Genomic DNA, 27094 nt, shown 5'->3' on the forward strand with positions numbered 1-27094 from the left:
TGTGTGTGTGTGTGTGTGTGTGTGTGTGTGTGTGTGTGTGAGTGTCTGTTTTTCATCCGTACCAATGCACATTACAAACAAGAAGACCTCTTTTTTTCTCACATAATCTGTTCATTTGAATTTTGTCCTTGTAAAATGACAAATTGCTGTCCAGAGCCAACCAGAAATATGGACTTTTTAAAATAGAAACTGTACAGACATTCTTGAACTTTAGTATAAATATATATATATCTTAATTACGGGTATTGTAAAACCCACTAATATTGCCTTGTGATCTTCAGTGAGCTGCTGAGATTATATAGTTTTTCTGTTCTGGTTTTGAACTTTTCTGTCTTGGTTCAGTTTCAAAGAATTAATGGAGCTGTGAAGCTTTTAGGGGACATCTGTAAAAGTATATTTAGCACAAAGTTTTAAGCCTCTCTCAAAGTTCTGTGTTAGTTCATCTAATATTATGCTTATTAATGCTTGTCTTGATGTTAATAAGGCTTAAGTTTTGTTTTGTGCTTCTGCCCTTGCACGTCCACATTTTGACTTCAAACATTATATCGTCGGTCTTCCACTCAGGTGCATCTCTGACTTTTGTGAGGCGGTTCCTGCTCTTTGCTGACTCACCCTCAACACAATGCTGCCTTTGTTTTTGTTGGTTCACTTAATGAGAGTAATTATGAAATGACTCTTATTAAGGCGAAACAAGCCGCTCTGTAAACAAGGATCATAGATGGAGAGAGGAGAGGGGAGACTGGGCTAAGGAGGGCGAGGGCGTTTCAGGTGTGATGTTCAGGTGTGTTATACGTGGAGAATGTAGAGTTACTGTATACTCATACATGAGAGAGACTTCATGTCGATGCATCAAACTAAATTATTTTTAAAACTCAAATTCTCAAAAGAGTGGGAATGAACTCTAATTGACTAATTCCTCTGTAATCCTCCTCCTCCTTATCTAACAACATGGTCGAGGCAGGTATGGGTGGAGGCCAACGGTCCTCCAGAGCAGTGATTTTCAACCGCTGTGCCGCGGCACACCAGTGTGCCGTGAGAGATCGTCAGGTGCGCCGTGGGAAAATGTCCAATTTCACTTAATCAGTCCAAAAAAATATGATTTAGTTGCTGCAAATACTTTGCCATTGTTGAGCGTCTGAGCCTGCAATATAGTGGCTGGCTAAGTAATTAAATACTCTTCCATGCCAGTGGGTGGCAGTAGGTAGCACAATAATGACCTTGTTAATTTAAGACAGTAGTAAAAGACGAACAGCGATGGAGAAATATTTGAAAAGGAAAAATGCAGACTCTGAAATGGGCCCTGGACAACATTCTAACCCAGATTAAAACCTAGTAAGGATCAACAAATTGAGAGACTTGTCATTAAATTGTCAGCATATGCTGTATTATGCTAAAAGGTGTCATTTTGTAACTTTTTGGGTTGTTGGTGTGCCGCGGGATCTTTTCAATGTAAGAAATGTGCCGCGGCTCAGAGAAGGCTGAAAAACACTGCTCTAGAGCCCCTTCAGTCGGTGTTCGCTAAACCACACCCATGTTAAGAGTGATCCAATCAGATCTGTAGGATGTGATTTTAATCTCCCTCATCACTATTCACTCTGAAATAAATCAAATTACTGAAGGTAAATGTGCTTTATATCCCACATTGAACACAATCTGACCGTACCCTGCGTCACTGCACACACCCACACACACACACTTCTCAATGCATAGATTTGCATGTAAAGTTTACTTTCAATGTTTAAGTCTATTCAGTTCAAACTGACAGCAGCAAGCTCGCCTGTTTATGTCCTTTTCATGCGTCTTCACACTTGTTTATTCCTCTGTGTTTACACTCGCACCGACCGCTCTCTCTCTCTCTCTCTCTTTGGTTTTTGCTCTTTTCTGTTGCATTTGCATTCATTCGCCTCTGCTCCTGAGGCGACACATCACTGACAGGAGTTTCAATTAAAGTGCAGAAGAGATGGTCGAGAGCTGTTTTAAAAGTTCACCCTGCAGTGAGAGGGAAACTACTTCGACCCCCCCGCTGCTGATCTGGATTCTTTTTATTCCAAAATGTAGGGGGGAAAATGTAGCATGTTTTCTCAGTTTGTGCGGTTACATTTTTCCTTTTGATGTCTCTTCTATGATTTACACAGATGACGTATGACAAATGATATACTATCTACTGTATGTAAGAGACTGGCAGCTGTCTATTTTAATATTGAAGTAGCGTTTTCACATCTACTCTATCATTTTCTGTTCTTTGTGTTTATTGCTTCATAAAGTAATGTTTTACAGACCGATTCAACCTGTAAACTCAAACGCTGATGAGACTTCAGATTGGTAGATATTGATTCCTAATGTCCTAGGGTCAGATTGAAATCAGTGAGCAGGTAGGACGGGAAACACCTTGAAATGGATTTCCATTTGTGTGTGTGTGTGTGTGTGTGTGTGTGTGTTTGTGTCTGCAGGCATAAATATAAATGTGGGGAGAAAGAGAGGGTGAAGGATAGGTTTCCAAGTGTGGAGCAGCATGCTAAGCAGGGCAATTCTTCCCTCTCTCCTCCGTCCCACTGCTTTTTCTCCTTTGATCATTTCCACACCAGCCTCCATTTGTCAGAATTTGGCTGCTTTCATTTCAGCGTCTGAGCCGACCGAGGCAGCGCCTGCAGTCAGTCAGCCAGTCAAGCAGTCAGGTAGCCACTCATTCTCTCAGACAGGCAGGCCGTCATTTAGATGGTAGCAAAGTAATCATCCAGTCTGTGCTGTAAATCATCAGTCAGTAACGGAAATGTAATTGCTGCCTGGATGCTCTCTGGCAACGATTTTCTAGAGTTGGCAGCGTCTGTGTGCTGCTTGCAACTGGTGGACAGGTGGTCATTTCTATCAAAACCTGGGCTGTTGCAAATTAATTGGATATAAAAGTAATTTCTAGAGGAAGGGTCATTTCCCAACATCCCTGACCTCTACATAATGATCTAGCATGCTGCATGCCACAGTCATGATGAGCTAGCCTATTGTCTCTTAATGAAGGCACGGTTTGACATTTTATCTGTCCCCGTGTAAGGTCGGTAAGTTCAGTATTGAGTGAACCAAGAACTCAGCACATAAACTTTGATAGCAGGTTAAGAAGTTTATTACAAAACTTGGTTTTAAGAATGGAGATAACAGCAGAGGGTGAGCTTTGTTGGGGCTGATCCAGAGGCTGAATTGACGGGAACAAGGAGCTGGGTCTGACAGCACGAGACTGAGAATGGCCGATGGAGATTCATCCGAGCGCAAGAAAGAGTTTAAACTCTCAGACAAGAATACAGAATAAAAAAAACAAAACACTTCTGAGGCCTGAGAATGTAGTCGCAACGATCCAGTGAACACTGTGAGGCACGCTATGGGTTGATATCCTGCAGTTGATTAGATGATGAGACTCAGGTGTGCCACCTGCCAGAGCTCAGGAGCAGGAGAAGCCACGCCCACACACCACACAGGGAGACACAGAAAATACAAGGGAAGGCTAGAGGAGAGGCAGAGATCATGACTAAGGTGGCAGAATGTTGGATATGTAGTCATCTTTGCCAGCCGGTCAGCAAAGTGGTAAGCCATTCAGCAAGGCAGACACCTGCAGCCACATTGTAGGAACGTCACCTTGTAAGAAAGTCAGCCAGCAGTGTTGTCGGCCAATAAGTCAATAAGTGAGCTGGTTTTCTGGCCAGCTAGCAGTTGAAATAACAGCCACTCAGTTAGCCAAGAAACCAGCTCTCAAAGTTAGCTTTGTCACACAATGAGTTAACAAGAGAATCGCTCAGTGAAATAAACTAGCCAATGAGACAATAGACAGCAAGTCAAGAGCTAGTAGGCATGCCGCCCAGCAGGTAAGCGAGGCAGAGAGACCATAAGCTAACAAATAAGACAGACAGACAGATTTTCAAAAATCCAATTTCTGTTCTCGCATTTTCTTTTGTGGGGACTTGATTTGACTGGGAGGAGAGTGGATTAGGCATTATATATCTCAATTAGTGTATGTTGCTGCTGTTATGTGTGTGTGTGAGAGAGATTGTTTGTGTATATTTATATATAGGCCTATTGTATGTGATTGCAACCGCTATAGATGCAGGCATGTGTGTGTGTGTGTGTGTTTGCATAGTTCATCATTAACACTCTGTTACACAGTGAGGTGTTGATGGCATCTCTAACTGCTGAAAACGCTGTGAGCCTCTCCTCACACAGACAGGTGTGTGGTTGTCATCCCACTGTTCATGTGGAATAGCACATCTGCTGGAGTCACATTCAGCACAGAGAGGAACATGCATGACAATAACCACAAAGACACGCTCACAAACAAACAGTGTACATACTCTGCATATATCAATAAAACGCAAGCAATACACATGTGATACATTGTCTACATATCAAACTCATAAATTCTAAAATCTTTCCACACGAACACACACAGGCAACGTTTAAATGACAGAAGTGTGGTTGTCATTTATAGCCGCCATCTGCTGAGAACGCATCAGAAGATTACGAAGATATGGGCTAAAGACATAAATAGATGAAGAAGTACATTAGACATCTGGCTGACAGGCTATTATTGCTGCAAACTACAGTAAACACACGTGTGTGTGTGTGTGTGTGTGTGTGTGTGTGTGTGTGTGTGTGTGTGTGTGCGCGCGCACGCGAGTAGACAGGCACCTGGGTATTGTAGAATACAATTAGTGCTCCAAGTCTCCAACCTCTCTGGCTGTAAATCAAACCGCAACCATCAAGCACCTGGTGTGATGGGCCTACGCTGCATCCCACTGAACGTGATATTAATAAGAAATGATATCGTAGCTGTGGTGACACTGAAGACACTGTCCATTATTTCATTCTTTTCTATTCTATTCTATTACATTAAAAAGCCTTTTTTGCAGCCAGTTTGTTCTATCCGCAATACTCTTCTTTAATTGTTGAGTCATTTAAGAAGAGTAGGTGTCAGTTTTTTTAGGGGCGGGGTGGCTAACTCTTTCACATTTGGGAACAAAATTCAGAATATAGCCCTGTAGGATGCGTCTCTATTTAAATCCAGGTCAGTGTTTGTGGCCTTTACTCAGCACCATGTGGTATCGTTACAAAATCATTTTTAGCAAAGCCTCTTACACTGCACTGCCTTTCAATAGCTGCCATCAGCACACGTGCTGTCGGTACAGTATGTGTGTTTACCGTGTGCATAACTGTGTGTACCATACATGGTGGCATGAAACCTCATTGTGCCTCCAAGTCTGTGTGTGTGTGTGTGTGTGTGTTGGTGTGAACGAGCACGATTATTACAGTGAATGGCACAGCTGTGCTGATGTGCTGCTACTCCCTGATTGCATAACAAAGCTTTATCTCTACCAAGCGCTTACATACTGTAATAATGCGTTGCACAATATTAGCCCATTGTGATTTTACTTTATTTCTTTTCATCTACTGATTATAATTTCAAATCTCTGATGTTGAATTACAGCTTATTTCCTCTTCCTCTCGCGTAAATCTGTGAAATCACCTGGTGTAGTCTTTGGTTTGATTGAAAAAGTAAACTACAGCCCTCAGAGCGCCACAAAAACAGCCTCTGAATGACAAGTACTTGAATTCTTTCTTACGTATGGCAAAATAACAGAAAATACATGGTGTGTTATTATACAGAGCAAACTTATCGCTTAGAAAGTAGCTTGCTGAGCTGCCCACTCACTCCTTAAAACTCCTTAAAACAGTGGGCACTTGTGATAATATGTGTGTGTGGGCATTTGTGAATATTTTCTTTGTCAAGTTATACTGCTCCTGTTTCCCACTTCCATAAATCTAGTTTTTCATCTATACAGTATATTGCTGCTGCAAGGGCCTAGTTTCCCCATGGAGATCAATAAAGCTTTATACTTCATTCAGAATATATGCAAAATGTGTGCCTGCATGTGCTTACATGTATGTGCATTCAGCGCCTACACTTGTCCATGCATTCAGTATGTTTGCATGTACCCAGTTGACCCGGTGCCCATAGTAGCTGCCATTAGCAGAGTGTGCTTGTGTTGAATCAACTGAGAGGAGCACTGGCAGCGGCATTACAACATTCAGTAACATCTCACATATTGCCAGCACTTCAACACAAGGAAACTCAACAGCCGGGAAATATTAATGTGACAACCGAGGGAAGAACTAGGAAAGAGGTAACAAGAGTGCGAGTGAGCGGAGATATGAGACATGATTCAGAAAGTGACCTCCTGATGCGTGTGTTCAGAAGATGAGTTTCTTGCCTGAGCTGAGGAGTGACTCTGCGGTTCTGAGACACATGGGAAGGTCTCTGAAGGTTAGCAGAGAGGGAAGAGTCCTGAACGAGCTTCAGGTCGGAAGGGAAGAGGATGCTGGGATTGTAGCACCACCAACAGCTCTTAACCGTAGCTGAGCGACTGTGGAAGTAGGGATACACCACATTTCCCCTCCCTAAAAATCTTAAACCCAGAGACTGTTAGTTCTGTTAGTTGATGCAACACAGACTAGCGCTTTATTAACCCAACAACATGCAGGCCAAACTGTCCCTGTATCTTTGGAGAAATCAAAGTGGGTAATGGTAGCTATGTAGGGATAGTAGCTTAGTAAACTAGCCTGCTGACCTTCCATAAACATGAATGTGCATTTAATTTATGCTTTTATAACCCTTTTTGTATTCATGCTAATTAGCTAGTCTGTGCACTGAGCAACTGTAGCAGCTGAATGAAAAAAGGGTGAGGAAAGGAAAATTTAAAAAAGGAGACAGGAGAGAAGAGAGGACTGAAACTAGTGGGAGACAAGAAGGAGAGAAAGGAGGGAGAGAAGTGGATACGCGCTAAAGAAAACAAGTATACGTCAAAAAATATGAACGTCGTAGTTTAATAAAATTAATTCAGTTTTATTTTTTATGTAGCCTGCTCTTATTTTATTCAGGCTAGTAACCTAGCTAACTTGTAGCATAACAAGGTCTCCTATTAGCCAAAACAATTGGCTGATAGGAGACCGGGAGGAGAGAAAAGAGGGAGAGAGGATGAGAGGATGAGGCAGGCAGAATTTCAGTTTTCCTGTCTAACACGTTTAGTCACTTTCTGTCAATGAAATACTGAGACAAGCAGAGAGAACGTCCTAGCTTGTCTTTAGGAGATAACAAAAATGTAGCACTTTATTGAGATAACAATATGCTAACCAAACTTTTACGGTATCTATTATTTTGTCAAAGCTAGTTCAAAGTAGCCAAGTTAACCCTCTGTTGGTTGCTAGCTGGTCTGCTGATCTTCCAAGATCATGAATTAATGAAAAATAACCTTTTTTTAGAGTTTGGTTAGCAAATCTGTACATCTGCACAACTGAGATACGGAGGGTAAAGAAAAGGAAATAATAAAGGAGACAGAGAAACAGAGGAGACTGGGAGAGAACAGAAAATTATGAGAGGCGAGGTGGAGAGAAAGGAGAAAGAGAGAGGAGCCAGATGGAAATAAATGGGCCGTACAAAAGCAATTCTGTCAACAGCCCAGAGTGGGAAGACATGAAGGCATAGAGGAGCAATAGAGGAGGAGGAGGAAATAGATGTTTAGTTTGGGTCCACCAATAACCTAAATAGACTTGTTTTGCTGCAGGTCTAGGTGGGAGGTGGGATAAGGAATGCACCCGGCTGGGGGGGGAACAAGAGTAGGTAAATCCTACCCAAACCTCTGTTTGCTCTGTGTATCAACTGGAAGAGAAGGATGCTAGGCTAACATCAATAAAAAACTGAATGCACCTCCTCTGGGGATTTTGTGGGATTGCAAATGAGAAGCTGCAGTCAGGCAGCAGACTGCAACCCACTCCGTCCTCCTTGCTCCTCAGTGCAGGAACCGATCTTATCAACCATAGTTTAAAAACTGGTTCAATAGGTCAACCCTTCAACTACAGTATAATGCTCCATGATATGCAATATACAATATATAATCTCAAAACGTAGTCACTGAAATGATAACTTTAAGGCCACAAAAGGCCACCATAGTGAATAGTCGGAGACCTGGGTAAGACGATGTAACATCCTCGCCCTGTTTCCCCCTTTCTGTCTCCTCCCCTCTCTAATCGTCTGTCCTTGTCTTTGTCACTTACGGATGATTGGCAGGCCTGCTTTATCCCTCTCTTCCACAATCAGACAATAAATTGAGGGTTTTAATGGGTCTGGGTGAAATCACTTTGACTCAACAAGCATTTGTATTGGGTCATTAAAAGGCTGGGTTGCGACAGTGATAAATGTCCCCAGTGCAATGCAGAGGCGAAATGTGTAAACACACAGAGAGAGGGATTGTTCCTATTATTCGGGTTGTCGCCTACATCAGCCTTAGTTTCGCACAGCAATTAGCGATGGCGTCTTCCCGAAGATGAAAACGAGTATTCCCAGCGCTCTCATTTCTGTGTCCTCCTCTTCTCTCCCATTCCCTCCGTATTTTTCCTTTCTTGTATCTATTCATTTGGTATTTCTTTCTCACACTCCTCTCTGTCTTACGTTGATCAGAGTGACCTTGAATATTGGAGGTGGGTTTTTCAGCTTTGATTTGGATTGGACCAATATGAGCTTTGGAAAGTCAAAGCCTACATTGTTGTAATCAAACTGCCAATCCGTCTGCCTTAAAATGTTTTTTTATGGATAAAAATGTTCACATTTGTTAAACTATTTCCAAAGGTCATTCCAAAAAAATAGTCCTCTTGCTGTGTAGGGTCTGATACAGGGTCTGATACAGAAATTACAGACGTTGAATGCCGTGATTGACCAATCAGAATTGAGTATTCGGCACGGCAATATATAAAACCAATTTAGTTGTGAGTGCCTCTCTCTTTCTCTTCCATCCTCCTTTCCCCATCATCAGTTTCTGTCAGCTTTAAGTCTCTTATCCTGTCTTCTTCAATGTCTCCACTGGGTGAATCAGAGAAGCTTTGAGGTTTTTGTTGAGTCACCCCCTTGGCCCTTCAAACTCACACATGCACCACACAGCAACTCACACTTTGCACACGACCCCTGTCTTTCATTTGTTTGCCCCCCTGTGTTGGTATGAAAATATGTACTGTCGCCTACTTTGTGACTGAAGGATGTATGGTCTCTTTTTTGAGAGAAGGTACAAACTTTTTGGTGTGCACTGTGCCGTCAGTAAAACCAACATGGAAACATCACTCCCGTCCCACAAACCAACTGTAGTAAACTTTTGCAAACGAAAAAGTTGCACCAACAAGAGCGTTTCTGTGTTAAAAAAAAAAGACAACCATGTAGGGTCGCCTGAGGTCCACTTCCCTTTCGAGAGTGTAAATAGAAATAATGAAAAAGGTGAGATTCAACAAAAGTAAAAAAAAAGAGAACATTGGGGGGAGCGAGGCCATGGTCAGTGCCGGCTGAAAAGATAATAGAGAGTCAGAGACAGAGAGGCAATGAAGAGAGGAGCGACTGAGCAAAGAGAGGGGGCTGTGATGGAGGAAGTTTATAGAGAGAAAGATTACAAAGAAGAAAGAATAGAAAATAGCAGTCCGTCCGCAAGAAGAATATCTTTTAGTGAAAGGAGAGGCAGTCTGGAACATTGTGACACTGGAGGACAGTAAATCAACATTTCCAATTTCGGTGTGCGCTAACCATTTAAAGTTGGTAATACACCGAGCCTACTCATTCAATCAATGTCAGCACAGACAATAGAGTACAATAGAATAGTGACTATCATCCCCAAGGCCTATGTGTAACTTCAACACTGGAGACTGTCGTTCTTTCAACCGCGTACTGTAGGTGATCTTTCTCTAACCATAACCAGGTAGTGTTGGTTGCCTTAATGTAACCAGGCAGATCAGAAATACTCATGTGAGGCACTTAATTGACCTATTTCATCAAAGAGTGGAATAGAAGAGAAAAATCCTCCTTGCCGAAACATCCAATCCCGTTTTGGTAGAAATGCGTGTCAGTACATGAGGTACACTACTGCACAACACCAGTAAAGTCAATACGTTTTGGCTTAAAAAAGGGGGTCAAAGCGCTCGTAAAAGTGATATGCATGCGCGGCTATTTTAATTGCATGCGCGGGAACTCTACATACACCACACAGGTGCGCGGTAATAAGTAAACGCAATAATGGCTGTGACAGTAGAAATGGGTTTGTGTGTGTGCGTGTGTGCGTGTGTGCGTGGTCGGTCTTGCCGCAGCCTGTTATTTTCCATTTTAATTTGTTGATGCCTGTGGTCTTTTCATGGCTTTCAGAAGCTACCAGTGAATGAATCAGTAATTATTTTTAGCTGGTTTTTAAATGTTGTTCCTGCTGCTGGTTCTCTGGCAATGAGAAGATAATTGAATTTGTTAGAATGCAGTGACAATTACCAGGCTGACTTCTCCTGTAGTGCTTATTCATTTACAATAATGCATTCAATAAAGTAAGATATTTTTCTCATTTAATATTGGGGTGGCGTCAACCAACGGCACTTATTACATTCACTCTGCTCCCGCAGCAGAAAGAATATCAATATTATAGCGTAATTGTGTTCAGCAATGAATTTGTAATATACATTTTGAAACAACGTCCACACAAACTGTTTTGAAAGTCAGAAAGGTTTCATTAGAGTTTGTTTACTTGCCAAAATAAATTGATCGTAGCTAAAACATTTAGGTTCTATGTCGCAAGCGATAAATCTGACAAGCTTTCCATTCTTGCATATAATAAGGTCTACAATAACAATGGTGGCAACTCCAAATTTTCGGGAAAATATGACAGAATTGTTCGACTTCAACAGGCTTCTGATTTCTAACCTGCAATCGTTAATTGTGTTGGCTGAAAGCTACTGTTAGCAGGAAGCTAATGTCTGAGTTAGTTGACTTTTTAATGTTTTAAGTGGACTTGGTTTAAAAAGGTTTTTTGTCATAGTATGTATTTTATCAATATCTTGTATGTAGAATGTGTGCAGTTGATAGCTACATACTTGCTATTAATCTAACTAATTTCACTCACAAAATATCTTTTTAAAACAATGTCCTGGTTGCTCTTGATGATATAAGGATCTCGCGAACAATATTAAATAGTCAAACTGTTCCAATGTTTTTTTTCAGTGTTGTAAGGACTTTCTTTGTCCCTCTCTTGCAGGGGTCCGATGGGTAGCCCCAAGCTTGGCATGCAACAAGGAGGCCACGGAGGAGGAGGAATGGGAGGAATAGGTGGAGGTGGAATGGGAGGAGGAGGAATGGGAGGAATAGGGGGAGGAGGGATGGGAGTAGGAGGGATGGGAGGAGGAGGGATGGGAGGGATGGGAGTAGGAATGGGCGGAGGTGGAGGAGTAGGGTCCAGGGCTGGCGAGCCCTACCGCCTGGCCACTCACGAGACTCCGACCTCCCCCCGACATATGCAGTCAAGCCAGGGGCCCGGCATGGGGCATGGCCCAGGGTCCGGCCACGGGATAGGTCACGGTCCAGCGGGGTCCGGCATGGTAGGCCATGGGGGTCATCCAAGTCCTGGTCAGCACAACTCCCGTCGAAACCTCCAAGTCGACTTCAGCGGTTCGGGCGGCTCCAGGACAGGCCGGTCTCCCTCTGCGTCTCCCGATCGCGGCGTGACGCCCACCTCGCCCTACTCGGTGCCGCAGATCGCACCGATGCCGAGCAGCAAACTGTGCCCGGTGTGCACCACCACAGAGCTGTCCAACCCACCGGCTCTACCCAACTACAACACCTGCACCCAGTGCAAGTCCACCGTCTGTAACCAGTGTGGATTCAACCCTAACCCGCACCTCACTGAGGTAGGTCATGTTTGACAAGGAGATGCATGTGTGAGTGTGTTCATCTGTGTGTGTTTGTGTGTGGAACGGTTTGACATTTTCTTCTTTCCTCATGCCTGTCCTTACTTTGCCACTGTAAATTAGTGCAACAAGGGAAGATTGTTGTAGTTTACTTGCGGCATAAATGGAATCAATAATGAAAATAATGTTGATTTATAGTGAGGGACCAAGCATTTGGGTATGAATATAATTTAATCCTGGAGGCGGACTGAAGCCACAGTTGATTGGTTTACGATGATAAACAACAAGGGGAAGTTTATTCCAAAAGCATGCAACTGAAGTTTGAGTCTGAAAACCGGTCCAGCAGCGACAGACAGGATAAAGATTTTGTCTGGCCTGTCGCTCGAGTCGGCGAGGGAGGAGAGGGAGGAGAGGGGAAGAGATGCTTTTGCTTTGGCTGTAGCTGCTTTTGTTGTTTTCGTGCCAATTTTGACTTGAATGAGATTGAACTGAAGCGAGTGAATGAAGTGAACGAGTCAGTGCAGAGAAAGTGATGGAAGAAGTGAGAGGGAGGGTTTGAGGCGAGGGAGATGAATAGGGTCAGAGAGAGAGAGAGAGAGAGAGAGAAATCAGTTCCCTCTGAAAAATCTTCTAATTTCTTTGTGAAATGTGAGAAAATTATAATGCCAAGGTTGAACTATTTATCCATTTATAAATGTAATTTAAATGCATGAATGATTAGAGGAATGAGAGCAATAGAAACCATAGAAGTTGTGTGTGTGTGTGTGTGTGTGTGGCTTTGTACTGTAGGTCTTTGTCTGTATTTGTGATAGACAGTGAGTGTAAGGGCTCAGCAAGTGGCAGTAATTCCTCCCTGAGGCCCTGACAGAATCTCTATTAATGTGCCGAGGCAAGACACACGGATCGTGACAGAGTGTGTGTGTGTGTGTGTGTGTGTGTGTGTGTGTGTGTGTGTGTGTGAGTTCATTGTACTCCTCACAGGTGTGATGTGAAGACAGGAAGTCAAACACCACAGTGTTTGGCACTCAGAGAGAGATGGAGGGAAAATAAACTGAGAAGTCAAAGACAAATGAATGCGACTAAAGTTATTGAGAGATGGCTGGAGAGATGGAGAGGAGAGAGGAGGTTAGGAGGCCCTCTTTGATTGAGAGGAGGTTGACGCTTCACCCTTTGGTGACGGGTTCAAACCCCCGGTGTCAGCGTCATGGTGACAAATATCAAATCTCAGCCTCCCTGGGTAGACGGGAAATACTTTAGACAGCAAACAGAACCAGAAGCACGAGGCCACGTCTAATATATTAGCCATGCTGGCACGCATTAATTCCCACTGATGTCAGGTCTAGGGACATATCATTGGCAGACAGCACGATAAACACTCTGCTGGATTAAACAAACAATGGCGGTTGTTGTTGTTGTTGTTGTGTTTCATTTTTCATTTGCTTTTGTGGGGGAGAACATTGGCACCTGAATCATCCATGTGTACCTCGTTCCCCCTGATGGCTCATGCTAACACATTAGCATCCAATGCCAAACTATAGTAAAAGACTCACAACAACGCTGATGTACGGTGCGGGTAATTAGAAGTGCTATTTGTATTTTTCATTTTAATTTGTGGTATTTTGCAGATTCAACACAAACTGGTGCCTCTAATATAACAATAGAGTTGTATCCCATGCTCTCTGACGCAGTGTCTCTTTAAGAGGGATTTAAAATTTTTATTTAATAAACTTTAAGAATATATACCCCTTCCCTCCCGCCCTCAGCAAAGTTTCTCGCTCTCAATGTTAAGTCCGTTGCTCTGAGCGTCTAATAATGAATCAGATGGGTTTATAAAGTTAGTTGAAAGATAAGTCTCATACAGACACTTAAGGGTGCCGTGTGTGTTTTTATCAAGACACCTCGGGCCACCGGCCAATCGGCGGTATTTGACACCCTGGGAGTGAAACCAGGCTGACCGGTCAAACAGGAGCGCTTGATTTGGCACAGCAGTGAAATTTAAACACAGTGCCAATGTTTTACCTGAGCATGTTGGCGCTTGACACCCAAATCCAAGCAGGAGACGCAGGATGTCAGTTTCCAGAAAACGTTAAAAGGTTAGCAGTCATTCTCAGCACAGCATGTCACGACGGTTTTACTGGTTGTGAGCTCAAAGACCTCTACTGTATGTACAGTAAGGCAGCTTATGTCTGGCTCATGTGGGATCATCTTTAAGACCGAGTTTTGATTTCTGCTCAGGTACACAGTGGTCCTGTGTGTGTGTGTTTCAGTGTGTGTGTGTGTGTGTGTGTGTGTGTGTGAGAGAGAGAGAGAGAGAGAGTACTACAGGGTAATAATGGTGGATAATGCTAATAAAGTGGAGGGAGGGAGGAGTTGATAAGCCTCTGAGTTCGGGATTTTGACTTTGCTTGTGATAGATTAACAAACACACACACGCCCACACACAGTCACACACAGTCACACACACACACACGCACACAGTCACACACAGTTACCCTCACTTGGCTCAGCATAATTCATGCAAGCAGCCTGAGCAATAAATTGGTATGTTGATTAATTGAAGGAACCCACAGGGATTTCCTGCAGAGCAAAATGGAATACATAACATGAAATGCAACACAACAGCATCACATCCAACCCTCGCCTACAACACTCTTTGTTCCTGTCGCACATAATCGTATAGGAGGAGGGTTGAAAAATACTTAATTTATGATGCACACAAATGTGCATGGCACACAAAGCTCTGCTGCATTTGACTCTCGACTCCACCATCTTGTACAGATTAATACACTGGCCCCGCCATTGTTTTTGTTTCCATGAATTATGGATTAGCTCTCTATTCCTATTAACATTCACTATCTTCTCCATTATTATTATTGTCCCTGCTAAGCAATGTTCTCTTAATCCTGATAATCTAATAAACAGCACCACCCTGCAAAACCTTGTTACTCTTTGATGCCGTTAACATTAAGGTGACTTAGCCCCACGGCTGTGTGAGATTAATACACATTAGCATGCCACGTACGTCTGTTCACTTCAGAGGACACCCACGCAGACAATTTCACAAGTTCTCGTTCACAGCGGTGGCTCGAAATGTCATAGGAAATGTGCATATAAGATGTACTGTCCTGATATTTTAAAACCTCTATGATCAAAAAACTCCATACATTTTTACATTTTTAAAAACTTAATTTTAAATGTCACAAACTTTCCCCTTCCCTCAGCTCAGTTGGGCAGGGCTCAAGCCTTGTTGCGTCTGCAGCTATGGATTAAAACTTAAACTGAACATTATCCATTATTATCCCAGCTAATCAATGTACTGCATGTCCTGGTAATCTAATAAGCAGTGCCAGGCTTCATATCCGCCATACTACACTCTGAAACCATTTGCATCACGTAACATTTAGCAGACTTTAGCCAGGCAAGCCAAAGAAATGATTGTATAAATAGGTCCGGTATCTTTCATTATGATTGTTTAACCAGCACAAAGCCACACATGTAGTCCCCTCATGCCATCAAAATGAAATTTGTTCTTCATGTTTAAACAGAACTTGATTGAATAAAATCAAAATCGCTAAAGCGGTAGAGAAAAACAATCAAAATAAAATTAATAAGAAGTCAGTTCTTGATCTTAATAGCACATAATGATAAAGAAAATGTCCAGTTACTGTACAGCTGTATGTTGAGGGTCGACCACCCTGTCTAGATTCGAATGACAGATCATTATTGTATTTAATCGATGGCACTCTCTCTCCTGGTAATCTAATAAACACTGCCAGCTCCATATCTTGTTACGTTCTGACGCCTCCTGCATCAGATAACATTTAGAAGAGCAAATCAGGAGAGTGACACCAATTAGAAGGCCAAAGAAGAGGATCAGAGAGATTGTAGTTGATGTATCTGATTCAGGAAGGGTGGCATTTAGGAAACTATTAGGATTATTATTAGGATAATGATGTGTGATGGGATTTGTGGAATATGTCTTGCACCGAGATAGATATACAGTATATACTGCAGATCATAGGTATGGGCATATGATCATATGATAGGGCTTTACATTATTGTATTTGTCTGATCCATGGATGTAAAAAGAGAACTGAATACAGTGTTTGGGCCACGTTCATTTCAATTAAAATGTAAGTGTTCATACTGGGGAGTTGTTTACCTCAAAAAAATTATCCGCTGATTCACAAACATCTGTTTCCCAATGTAAGTCTTTGGGAAAAAGGTTTTGCCATTATGTCAAATTGGCTTGAAAGCCTGGCGCTCTTCCATGGGGCTAACTGTCCTTGCGTACATGTACAGTAAGGGAAAATAATCATTGATTTAACGAGTACTGCCTGCACAGATTGACTCTAAATCACACATTCTGTCATTTTGATCCAAGTTGAATCTTTATTGCCCTCTAAACATGTCACTTTTATTGGTGGAAAAGTCTTTAAAAAGAATCCGTCACCAAACTGCACATATTCACTTAGACAGGGTTTTTAAGCCACGCTAGCAGCTCTAGAGATGCCAGCGTTGGTCTGTCAGTGGTTCAGGCCACTGCTTTGGTCCAGACTGAGAACATCTACTGGCTCATCTGATCCCCTCACTTTTCCTCTAACGCCACCTTGAGGCTCACATTTGTGGTTTTGAGCGAAACTAGGATGGATTGAAACTTGGTACAAATATCTACAAAAATAACTGTATTCCCATCATCCTCAGCTGATACCTTTCACTTTTTTTCTAAGTAGCAAATGCTAAAGTGGTATGGTGAACATGGTATAAACATTATACTTGCTTACATGTTTTTGTGACTATGGTCTATTTCATGTATTCATGTATGCTGTTGTTGTCTGTGTAGCACCTTAAAAGGATGAACCCCGAGTGTTGCAGCTCTCATGAATATGTACGAGGGATATAGAAACACCCACGCGCCATGTATTTGCAATTCATTTATATGCGTTATTCAAACCTTGAAAAAGTACACCTGGGATGGATGCTGATGCTTTGGAGGTTCATGTCTGAATGCTGGGCGTAAAAATGATGCCTGGAACGCTGCGGGTTGTCACCTTTTCCAGATGTTCTAGAATAGTGAAAACAATTTCAGCAATCAACGGTGGCCTTTAAATGTTTTGTGCACCACAGCTGTCCAATAAGACCACCCGCTCTACAGTCACACGCTCACAGCTGGAGTTAGAACAACAACAGAAACTAATGATGGCTAATGATCCAATGTAAATGAATGCATTTACAATAATATACACCTACGTTACAGAGGCATTTCAGAAATTGGAAGGTCCAACAGGCCAACTATAGCGTCATATAGTTAGTTTATTTATTGCTATGGAAAATAATGTGTTTCAAGGTAAAGAATATAGGCAGGGAAGTAATGGATCAACTCTATTTTCACAGATTGAATTAAGGCTAATCATGATCTGCAGTTTACTGCGTTTAAGTGGAATATTTTGATAGTGCCAATATGATACCAAAACGAATTATGCGCTGCTTTTCAGTCTCAGAGATGGAAAACACATTCGCAGCCTGTGGTCGTGCATTGTTTTTGCTCCTGTTTATATAACATTTTTCAAAGCAAAGCTACAGAGCAACATGCATAGTGTGAACCTTGATGCAAATATGTTGACAAAAGTGACTTCATAAGCCATTAGTGAAGGGAGTTTAATACATGCCATTTTGTAGAGGCTTTTATCCAAAGTGCCTTCAGCGGGCAGAGCAGTGGAAACAGAAACTCTGACTCTGTCCTTCTCATGACAACAAAGTAACAAGTATCGGCTGATATGAGAAAAGAAACAATTGTAAATGGTTATTACAAGGTTTGGAATTCCACACATTGTGCACTAAAATGTTTTTACTCATTACTTCTTCATTAAAAACACATAAAAGCTAATTAAATAATCCCAAACCAATAGTGCTTTTAAGTGCACAAAGAGAATATATTCGGTTTTCACAAACTTCAGCCACATCACTTCCTGTGTACCAGACACTAAATCAAACTGCAAATGTAAAATGTTTTATGAGGTTTGTATCGTAGCGGTTAAACTGATATGCAGTAAAATGGAATGAAAGTGGTAAAATAGACAACAATTGGGCGCTTTGGTATACTAAACCTCCGATCAGGGCAGCTGTGTCATTTCCTAGCAGGTATAGAGTTAATGCCAATGAACAATATAGCAATGTTTATGAATGTTTGGTGACATTTCTTGCAGTTGACACCAACTTGGTATTGCTACCATGCATCTATCTCTATATAACCGTTTTATTTCATGCCGTTATATGTCATCTAAGCCGTGTGGCAGCACGTCTTCCTCCCAACCTGTTTGTTTTTCAACAGACTGTGCACACATTTTCGACTCTGCATGCACGTAGGGCTGCTAATAGAAATGTGTGTCTGCGGGTGTGCTGGATTAATTAGTTTCTCGAGAAATCTGCAGACTGTGCTTTTCTGTTTCCTCCTCTCAAATCTTCCCTCTTGCCTGTCTCACACACACTATTCATGCCAGTGTGTGCGACTTCATTGCGTTCAGTAACGGATGTGACCACTTTAAGGTTTTGCATTTATATTATCATCATTATCATCACAATGCTGTCATTACCAGCCCTGACAGCAAGTGGCTGGTATGATTTCCACCTTGTGAGTCTGCATGTGTGTCTAGGTGTGTGTGTGTGTATGTGTGTATGTGTATGTGTCATCATGGCAGAATGTGGTCCTCGAGACACCTACTGTAGCTGGAACTACCATAGAAGTGGTTTTGATTACTTTGCCAGGTTTTTGCATTTCTGTCTGTGGATCGATCTTGTCACAACCGTACAAGATGTGTAGTTGAGATCAAAATGAAGGCTGAGTTTGAAGATGAGGGTGCCTGAAGTAGGGAAGTAGGATGTCGGGGATCCCATCTTATGCCCCTGGTCTGATTTGCCGATTTGATTTAAAACGTATTTGTAATAAGAAGCAACAGAATGATCCGATCACTGGTCTTTAGTCCTGTAACATGTAACATTTTAGGTTTTATATCTTTGATGGTGCAATGAGTTGCTCAAATGTTTGATCGTACATCGCTGGTTGAGGTTTTGGTTTGGGCACTGGAAAAATGCGGTGAGAGAAACATTGTGGTCTGGATTAAAATGAGTACTTGGTTAAGGTTAACGCATCTTCTTCATTCTGATTACAACAATAAGCATGTATTTAAGGTGAAGGAACATTTAAAAGAAACCAACGTCAATAACTTTTGTTATGGAACAAGTCCTCGGACTTTATCGCCCAATAACAATGTCACCTGATTTCCTCCTTTGCTCCCGAAACACAAGTGTTTTGATTCCATTTTCTTTGTTTTTCTCTTTTTTCAAAAACACGTTCTTTCCTCAACCTAAATTATATTTTAGGTGCTTAGGGAAAACCAAATGAAACCCATTTTCATTGAACATTTTGCAGGTAAATTTAGTATGAACATTTTTGCAGCTTCATAGGTTGATTTATTAAAAACGTAAAAATGTTTGTGAAGTTAGTGATAATATGTCTTGTTGTCAGTTCTCCCATATTAGTCACAGTGTTCTCTCTCTCAATCCTTGATTTGCGCTGTGACCGAATCCGATGTGTGAATGAATAAAAAAGTCTGAAAAAGGTGTTACAGTGCGAGAAAACAGTAGAGACACTGACAGAGAGGGCGACAGCAAGAGAGAGGAAGTGAGAGAAGGAATCAGGAGAAGGCAGAGACAAAAAGGGAGCAAGTGGTGAAAGAAGGTAGGCAGAGGTGATAGACAGGTACACGGACACAGACAGATGTACAATGATGGGCCCGCAGACAGCAGCACGTGATCTCCACCGCTGAGGTCTGACATGGAGAACGTTCCAGCCCATTTCCCTTTTGAGCTATTGCATTACTTCATCACGGCTAATTAACCCTCTCAGTTGTAGGTCACACAAAACTGCAAAAAAAAAAAGCAATATAATCATCATTACCAGTAAGCTGTTGAACCAGCCAAACATAAGTTTTCTCTCAAGCTTGGGTGCAAAGTCCACACTTAGCGATATGTTGAAACTAGTTGGTTTGATACGAAAGCTGTGTCGATGTTTGGTTGCACCACGGACATGTTAAGGTTCATCTTAACGGCTAAAAATAGAGAAAACACTAATCACCGAACAATAACACAACGGTACGTAGAATAGGACAAAGCATTTTGATTAGGTTGATTTGAACCATCCAAGTTTTGAAACGCTCCTGGAGCAAAATAATAACACCTGACACACAAAAGCAGGAGGTATAAATCAGTCATCATGAATGTCCAGAGGGTGTTCACCACAATGTTCAAGAGTGTGTGTGGCCCCAATGCTGGCTTGTCTTTTCCTGATAGCAGTTCTGCTGATAATAATGATAAAAATAATATTGCTAATGATACAGGTTACAGGAATGACACTTTGGTGATTACCTCTTACATTTCTCGCTTACGACGTAATATATCAGACACCCTTATGGCAGTTTCCCTCTCGAGAGGAATTGAAGCAGTCGCTAATAAGGACCAAAAACAATGAAGGTTTCCTCTTTAGCGACGGACACGACCTCATCGACCTAAACGAGAGGGTATGTTTTCAACAGCTGCAGGATAGCTCCCCCAGACGAAATTAAGTCAAATGTATTACAGTTCCAAAAAAGAGCTGGTCTGTTCAACTGCAAATTATTATTGGCAACCTTTCACACGGTTTGAGCCGACTGGAAGCCTCCTACCAATAACAGTAATCCTAATTGAGATGCAGGAACACTGGCTTAGGTGGAATCATACTGCAGACCTTAAAAGCAGTGGCAAATAGCTTATATTAGTCATTAGCGGGTTGTTGCTGCCATTGAGAATTTAAAGTGATTGCCTGAATCCTGACATGCAATTAAGTTTCATTTTTAAGTGGTGAAGGTAATCACCTCTCAACTTCGCTGAAATGTGGGTAAAGCATTTCCCAAACGGTGTTGGAAATATCCTCTTCTCCCTCTTCGCCAAAGTCACAACAGAGACTTTTTTTTCTTTCCGTTCATCATCCTCCGTCTTTCCCTTCTTCCCCTCATTCTTGGCATTTTAGGTTTATATTTCTCTCCTTCCTCCTCTACCTTTTATCCACGTTGTCTTCCTTTATGTCTGCCTCTCGCTTTCTCCATCTGCTCCTCTTCAGTTTGTCTCTCCCCTGTCTCTCCCTCTCTCCCTCTCTCCCTCTCTGCGGTAGAGGAAGCAGTCTGTCATGCATTGCTGTCCGTGAGTGAGCGGCGAATCAAAAGCCCCGGCGCCGGCATAAACCTCCGCCAAGCAGCAGAAATCCTATTTGAAAGCCTCCAGATGCACTGACAGCTCAGTGGAGATGAACACGCACACGCACACACACACACACACTGAGGCACATACACTGTATATTTATGAACACATCTAGAAGTGTGTGCATGCAATATGTAAATTCCCATATGAGGGAACTAACACACATTCTCACATGCATATTGATGTACAGTACACACTTTGTACGGACTCACATTTACGAAACCACATATCTCATTGTTACAACTCAATAAATAAAGGTTAATTTGGTTAATTAGTTCAAAGTGATTAATTGATTAATTACCAATCCAACAAAAAAAATCAACAACTTTAGCATTATCCCAGTCGTTCCATCCACGGCCACACCGGTGTTTAGCTCTCGACTGCCACGTTTTTCTTTGATCTCTTCTTTTTTTCGGGCCTGTGGTTTCAGCCAGTAAGGTATTTTGATGTTTTTTTGTACTGTATATAAAGAGCTGACAATGCATACAGAATGAAGGAGGGACATTTTGCCCCGTTGTTTAAAAAGCGGTGAATTTATCATGCAGTATTAGCTGGTATGAGCTAATTTAGACAGCCCGGATCTGCCCTAGCTAGGTAATATTATCATTTAATGTTAACAGTTCTCCTCCGGCCCACCTATTTCCCACAAATCACGAGAAGGCGGACTCAGAGTCGGAGCTCTAAAAGCTGAAGATAAGTTAGCTGACCTAGCTCCCTAGCTCACACCATCGGTGAACCGCAGAGGATATTTTTGAGCAGTTAGGCATGCAGGTCTACAGATTCATTTAGGCTACGGTCTATATGTTAATTCAACATGGGTGCCGAAAAGAAGCTTTTGGCGCCCATGTTAAATGACGTTCAGACATGACACGCCGTGGCGAGCTCGGCGGTATGTGTGTGTGAAGCACAGCTGGGCACGGTGCCACGGGGCGCACATGTGTGTGTGTCCAGCTGTGTCGCTCTCTGAGGGAATTACAGAGCCTGAGAGGAAGCAGGCAAATGAGTATTTAAAACGTTTCAATTGAGAATTGATTCGTCGTCTGATCGGCCTTTATAAAGACCACCATCAAATTATTTACAACGGATATCAGCTGATAACGATCTGTGGCTGATCGATCGGAGCACCCTTACTGACGGCAAGCAGACGGAAAGACATTTACCACACAACAACATTAACATTTCAGCACCTTTAAATGGATGTAGCGCTCTAAAATGCGGCGCCAAAGCTGAGCCAGTGGAGTGCCAGAGTCAAAGGAAAGCGCTTCTTGTATTTCACTTCTTTTTTTCTCAGTCTATCGAAAGCAAAATGAACCAAAACTGACATCCACACTGCAAAAACATTCCTACCATTTTCACCACGCTAGGTACTCTTTTCAAATTCTCCATGGATCAATTGAACAACAGAAATGAATCTTAGCCAGGAGCAAACACATATTAGTGAAATACACAAAGTAAATCAATGAATACAATTAAAGTAAAATGCGTTTTTCTAAACCCAGTTCATATATCTTCACAGTATCTCTATCTTTACAGCAGCCCTGTGCTCAGGGAACCTTACTGCATCTCTTTAGAACAGTCTCAGACCAATAGGTTGAATTAAAAGGCCATGCTGCCAAGCGTGACCCCTCTTTAAATAGTCTTTACACAATCTTGTGAGACACGTTCATCTTTGACTCTTTCTGACTATGAGTGGCCCCAGCAGGAATAACACCTCTAACTCTTTGTTACTGCCCTGTTTTTTTCAACCCAATTAGTCACACAGAAGCACTTTTCTTTTTTGAAAAACTCCACTTCACTTGACATTCTTCTATTTCCCCGTTGTCCTCCCCAGCCTCACTCTGAGCTCTCATTTTTATTTTATTTTTTGGACTATCGTATCTTCCTCTTATTTTTCTTCCTGTCATGCCTCCTGACACCTTTTATACTTTCCCTCCTTTTCACTCCTCGCCGTTAACAGTTTTCACACCTCGACAGGCGAAAAAACGACAGGTCGCCACAGAGACCGGGTGATCCACGGGGAAGGTCGCTGTATCTATAACGTGTGTGAATGCTGAGGCGGCGGTTACTGCTGTATGTTTCCTAGTGTGAAGCTCTGTGGGCATGTTGGGACGTCGAGAAACGTCCCGGGAGAGACTGTGATGGAAACAGCGTTACGAGGGTCACCAGGGGACACGAGCTGCTCGCTGACACACACAAACTAACATGCACACATCAGGCACAACATCACCAGAACTCATCAAGTATGCTTAAGTTACCTTCCCTCTCTTTTCTTTATCTCTCTTTTTACGTCTTCGCATAGCTGACTCAGTTTACTACTGCCGAGTCATTGAATCTTGTTTCGAGATCTTATGCTTATGAATGATAACTCCTAGAAATGATTACTTTATGTTCCTATTTCCAGGGATACCTTAGGTGCTTCAGACACAACAAAACGAAAATCTAGACAATGGCAGACTGTCATTGCTGCCTGTGTCAGCACCCTTCTGCGTCTGATACAGATGCACTAAGTCACCACTTAGCGTCTGCATGGGATGCACTGGGCTTTAAACCAACGCCAACGTGAACCCATCTGTGTCATAATTACACATTCAGAGCAACTGACATCGTGTGAAGAGCGAGAACGTGGGGTTGGATGGTCACCCCGGAGACTGCTGTTCAGGTCCCGTGTGGAACCAAGTCAATGTTGACTTATTTCACCGGACTTTGGTTACGTAAGTTATCTAGTTTAATAACGCAAGTCACTTAACAAACAAACAAACGTATTGTATGTTACAAACCCCGAACATGATCTTTTTTAAAGCCTAACCATGTAGTTTTCTTGACTAAGTAAACCGAAACACAACGCTTCCACTGCAAAGCTGTCGGTCTGGACTGGGTGATCAGCTGTTACCGCTGAGAGCAGTGGGTCACACTCAAAGCACAGAGAAGCTCGGATAACAACACACACACACAGAGGGAGAGCGACTTCATCCTCTGTTCAGGTAGACAGCTCCACCAGATCTTCACATAGCAAATAGTTGTTTGCTGCCATACTGATGCTCTGAGTATCAATGACAAATGTGATGAAGAAACGAACTGCATTCCCTCTATTTTACTGTATTTACTGAGATTGTTTAGAGAAGGGCTGTGACTTGAGAATAATGCAAACAGATTTGACAAAAGCTGGATTTAAATAAGCTTGATTTGCAAGTTGCCACTTACACTCGTAGGAGAGTGAGGTGCATTGGAGAGAAGCACCTGCCAAATGGTATGTTTTTCAGCTTCTACAGTCCTCTCCGTTGTGGTGGAATAAATGTCCCACTAAATAGCAGATATGGGTTATGGGAACAGTGTCAGTGTGTGGGTGTCACTGTACGGACAGTTTAGGATTATCTCTTAAATATAGCCCAGCAGAAGTATCATGATAGCTGCCCTATGTGTGTGTGTGTGTGTGTGTGTGTGTGTGTTATGCCTCTTCTGCCTCTCCAACCTGGCACTGGTTAAAGCCCCGCCCGCCTGGCAGGTTAAGCTACCGGAGAGACAGAAATAGAAAACAAACCCTGATTGGAGGTTTTGTTTTCTTGCAGTGAGTGCAAGTAAAATCATGCTTAAATATGTCACAGTGTGAGGTTTTAAATACTTTAGAAGAACATGGACTTTGATCATGTGTTTTTGACTATCCCGTACATATATATCATCATATTGACAGCGAAATAATACTGTTGTAAGAAAACGTCATACACAGTCGTAAACCTTTAGCTTTTTTGTTGCCTTTTCCCGCACTAGCGACTTCCGCCTCGTCTTTTCCACCGTCACGAGGCCCCCACCACCTAGTCGTAGTTACAGATCATGGCCAGTTGTGTTTATTGGATTACGTCAGTGGCTATCCAAACTGAGCCTTTGGTTAGAGTTTTTCGCTGGCCTAAAACCGACACTCCCGTACCTTTGTTTTTGTTTGTGACATGTGAGGAAGAGAGTCTGTAGCACAGAACATAGACAACCATTCCAACCTCAGTATTTGTTATATTATGAATTTTGATCAGACATCTGAGGGAGTCTCTCTGCCGTCTTTTCAAAAGAAGGCTTTTCTCCCCTCTGCTGTACCTCCTTTTACTCCCTCTCCTCACCTTACATTTAGTAAATGCCCTCATGTCTTCTTATCACCCCCTCCTCCCTATTTTTTCCTGTCTTATCTTCTTGCCCTTTCTCTCTCTCTCTCTCTTGCTCTCTCTGTTCTTCTCTGACTCGTCTTCTGAGGTGTGCAGCAGAAATGGGGGAGGAATGGGAGTTATCTTTCTGCATGTATGCTGAGGATCAGGTCTATTCAGGGAAGTAGGGTAGTATGGGGGAGGAAGACGGGGGAGAAAGCTGGAGGGACGGGGATTCTCTCTCCACATGCATTAACCATGAGAGCAGAGCAGCAGAGAGGCTCCAGGCAAGGGGCACACACCTGGACACACACGCACACACACACACACACACACACACACACACTTACACATTTTCTACTCATCTGCATTAATACACACACACAGTCATACACGCACGCTTAAATAAACATGCAAACAACCAGACACATGCATATAGATAGCTCACATTGACACAGATACACGCATATGTGCATGCACGTGCAGACACACACACACACACACGCTCTGAGAAAGTGCAGCGGCAAGCCCAGCAGTTCAGGCCCGGGAATTTATAATGAGTTGCTCTGAATGATTAATGTCTTATGCTGGCACTCTCAGATACCTGCAGACAGACAGACAGACAAAAAAAATAAATGCAGAGAAGGTATGGATGTGACCATTTCACAAAACCTGGGGTTGTTTTATTCAGTGTTAATGCCACAAATATTGCTTTTAATAATTTCAGGGATTCCAGCTAAGGTCTTCTATATAAAATATATTGTCCTCGATGACCTCACCTTATTTTCCTTTTGATGTTATCAGTCTGTATATGTTTTCAACAAATCCTGGGTCAATGAAATCCTCCAATTTTAAGTTTCCTGTTCAGATCAATGTTATTTGTCTCTGCTCTATTAGAACCGTTACACAGCAGTGTTGGAAACCAAATAAGTGCAACCATTAAAATGCATCATTAAACTTTAATGATGTAGTAACACTATAGTACAGTTTGGTCAAGTTCAGGCACAATCAACTTGGTTGGGGTTCGTGAAAGATCGTGGTTTTAGTTTGAGATGACTGGGACCTTCATCGTCATGGTTAAGTTAATTACCGCGGGGTTAAGGTAAGGGAACCTTCATGGTCATGCTTCAGAAAACAACAACACTGACTGTTGGTGGGAAATGGGAAACAAACAGTGGTCTCCTGTCTTAAAGACCTCATTCCTCCAGCCGCTGAAGGCTTTGTTGCTTTAACATAAACAGACGGCTGGAGGACTGGGTTGTTTTTCTTGGGAGGACCGTCTTGTCATATCAGTCAGACAAACACCTGTCAGCTGAGAGGAGTTGTTTCAGGACAGAGCCGCTCTGTCACTGATCTCACACACACACACACACACACACATGTCCGCATACTTTTGATCATCCTCCTCCGAAACGAACTCAAACGCCACTGATGTCCAATCCTATCACACAAGCACACGCCGAAGGTTTAGGAATATGTTGGAGATAAAAAGGACAAGAGGAGAGGAGATGAGGAGGGAGAGCGGTAGTTGACAGAGACTGGCTGTAGGAGGTGTTTCTTTTGAAAAGGCTGACTGGGTGCTGTCCCTGCGTGATAAGATTGTTTGAGGTGGAGGTGATACGACTCAATCACACTCTCATACCTCTGCAAACAGTCTGTCTTGAAGACTCCAGACACCCTTTGGTGAAATGTCCTCAGTATCGTGTTTGCCTCATGGGGTTGTTCACATCATCAAAGGAATCTAACCGGAAAAAAAAATCAAAGCAGGAAATTAAAATGTTAAATCAATTAATCAAACTCTGTAAGCAGGTCACTCTTCCCCTCTGGGGAAAGTCTGAAAAACTTAAGTGACTCTAACTTTCTACTTCTCTTTTAATTGTTACCTCCAACACACCTTTAACTTTGTCTACCGTCTAGATATGTTTGGCCACAATGGTGAATGATTC

General features: G+C 42.4%; 1 protein-coding gene across 5 annotated transcripts in view; it reads left to right on the top strand.

The window, feature by feature from the left end:
- The window catches only part of bsna (bassoon presynaptic cytomatrix protein a), a 139173-nt gene that overhangs the window by 16083 nt on the left and 95996 nt on the right, over nucleotides 1–27094 (top strand). For 3 of the 5 annotated variants that reach the window (XM_031868756.1, XM_031868758.1, XM_031868759.1), the window contains exon 1: nucleotides 11200–11730. In XM_031868756.1, the coding sequence (XP_031724616.1) occupies nucleotides 11203–11730 (528 nt within the window). In that variant the 5' untranslated portion in view covers nucleotides 11200–11202. Of the gene's footprint in view, nucleotides 1–11081; nucleotides 11731–27094 lie in introns of those variants that run through there. The other 2 variants (XM_031868755.1, XM_031868753.1) reach the window with 1 other exon arrangement.

The sequence above is a fragment of the Anarrhichthys ocellatus genome, unplaced genomic scaffold, assembly GCF_004355925.1.
Source record: "Anarrhichthys ocellatus isolate YVR2014 unplaced genomic scaffold, GSC_Weel_1.0 scaffold44, whole genome shotgun sequence".
Classification (NCBI taxonomy): domain Eukaryota; kingdom Metazoa; phylum Chordata; class Actinopteri; order Perciformes; family Anarhichadidae; genus Anarrhichthys; species Anarrhichthys ocellatus.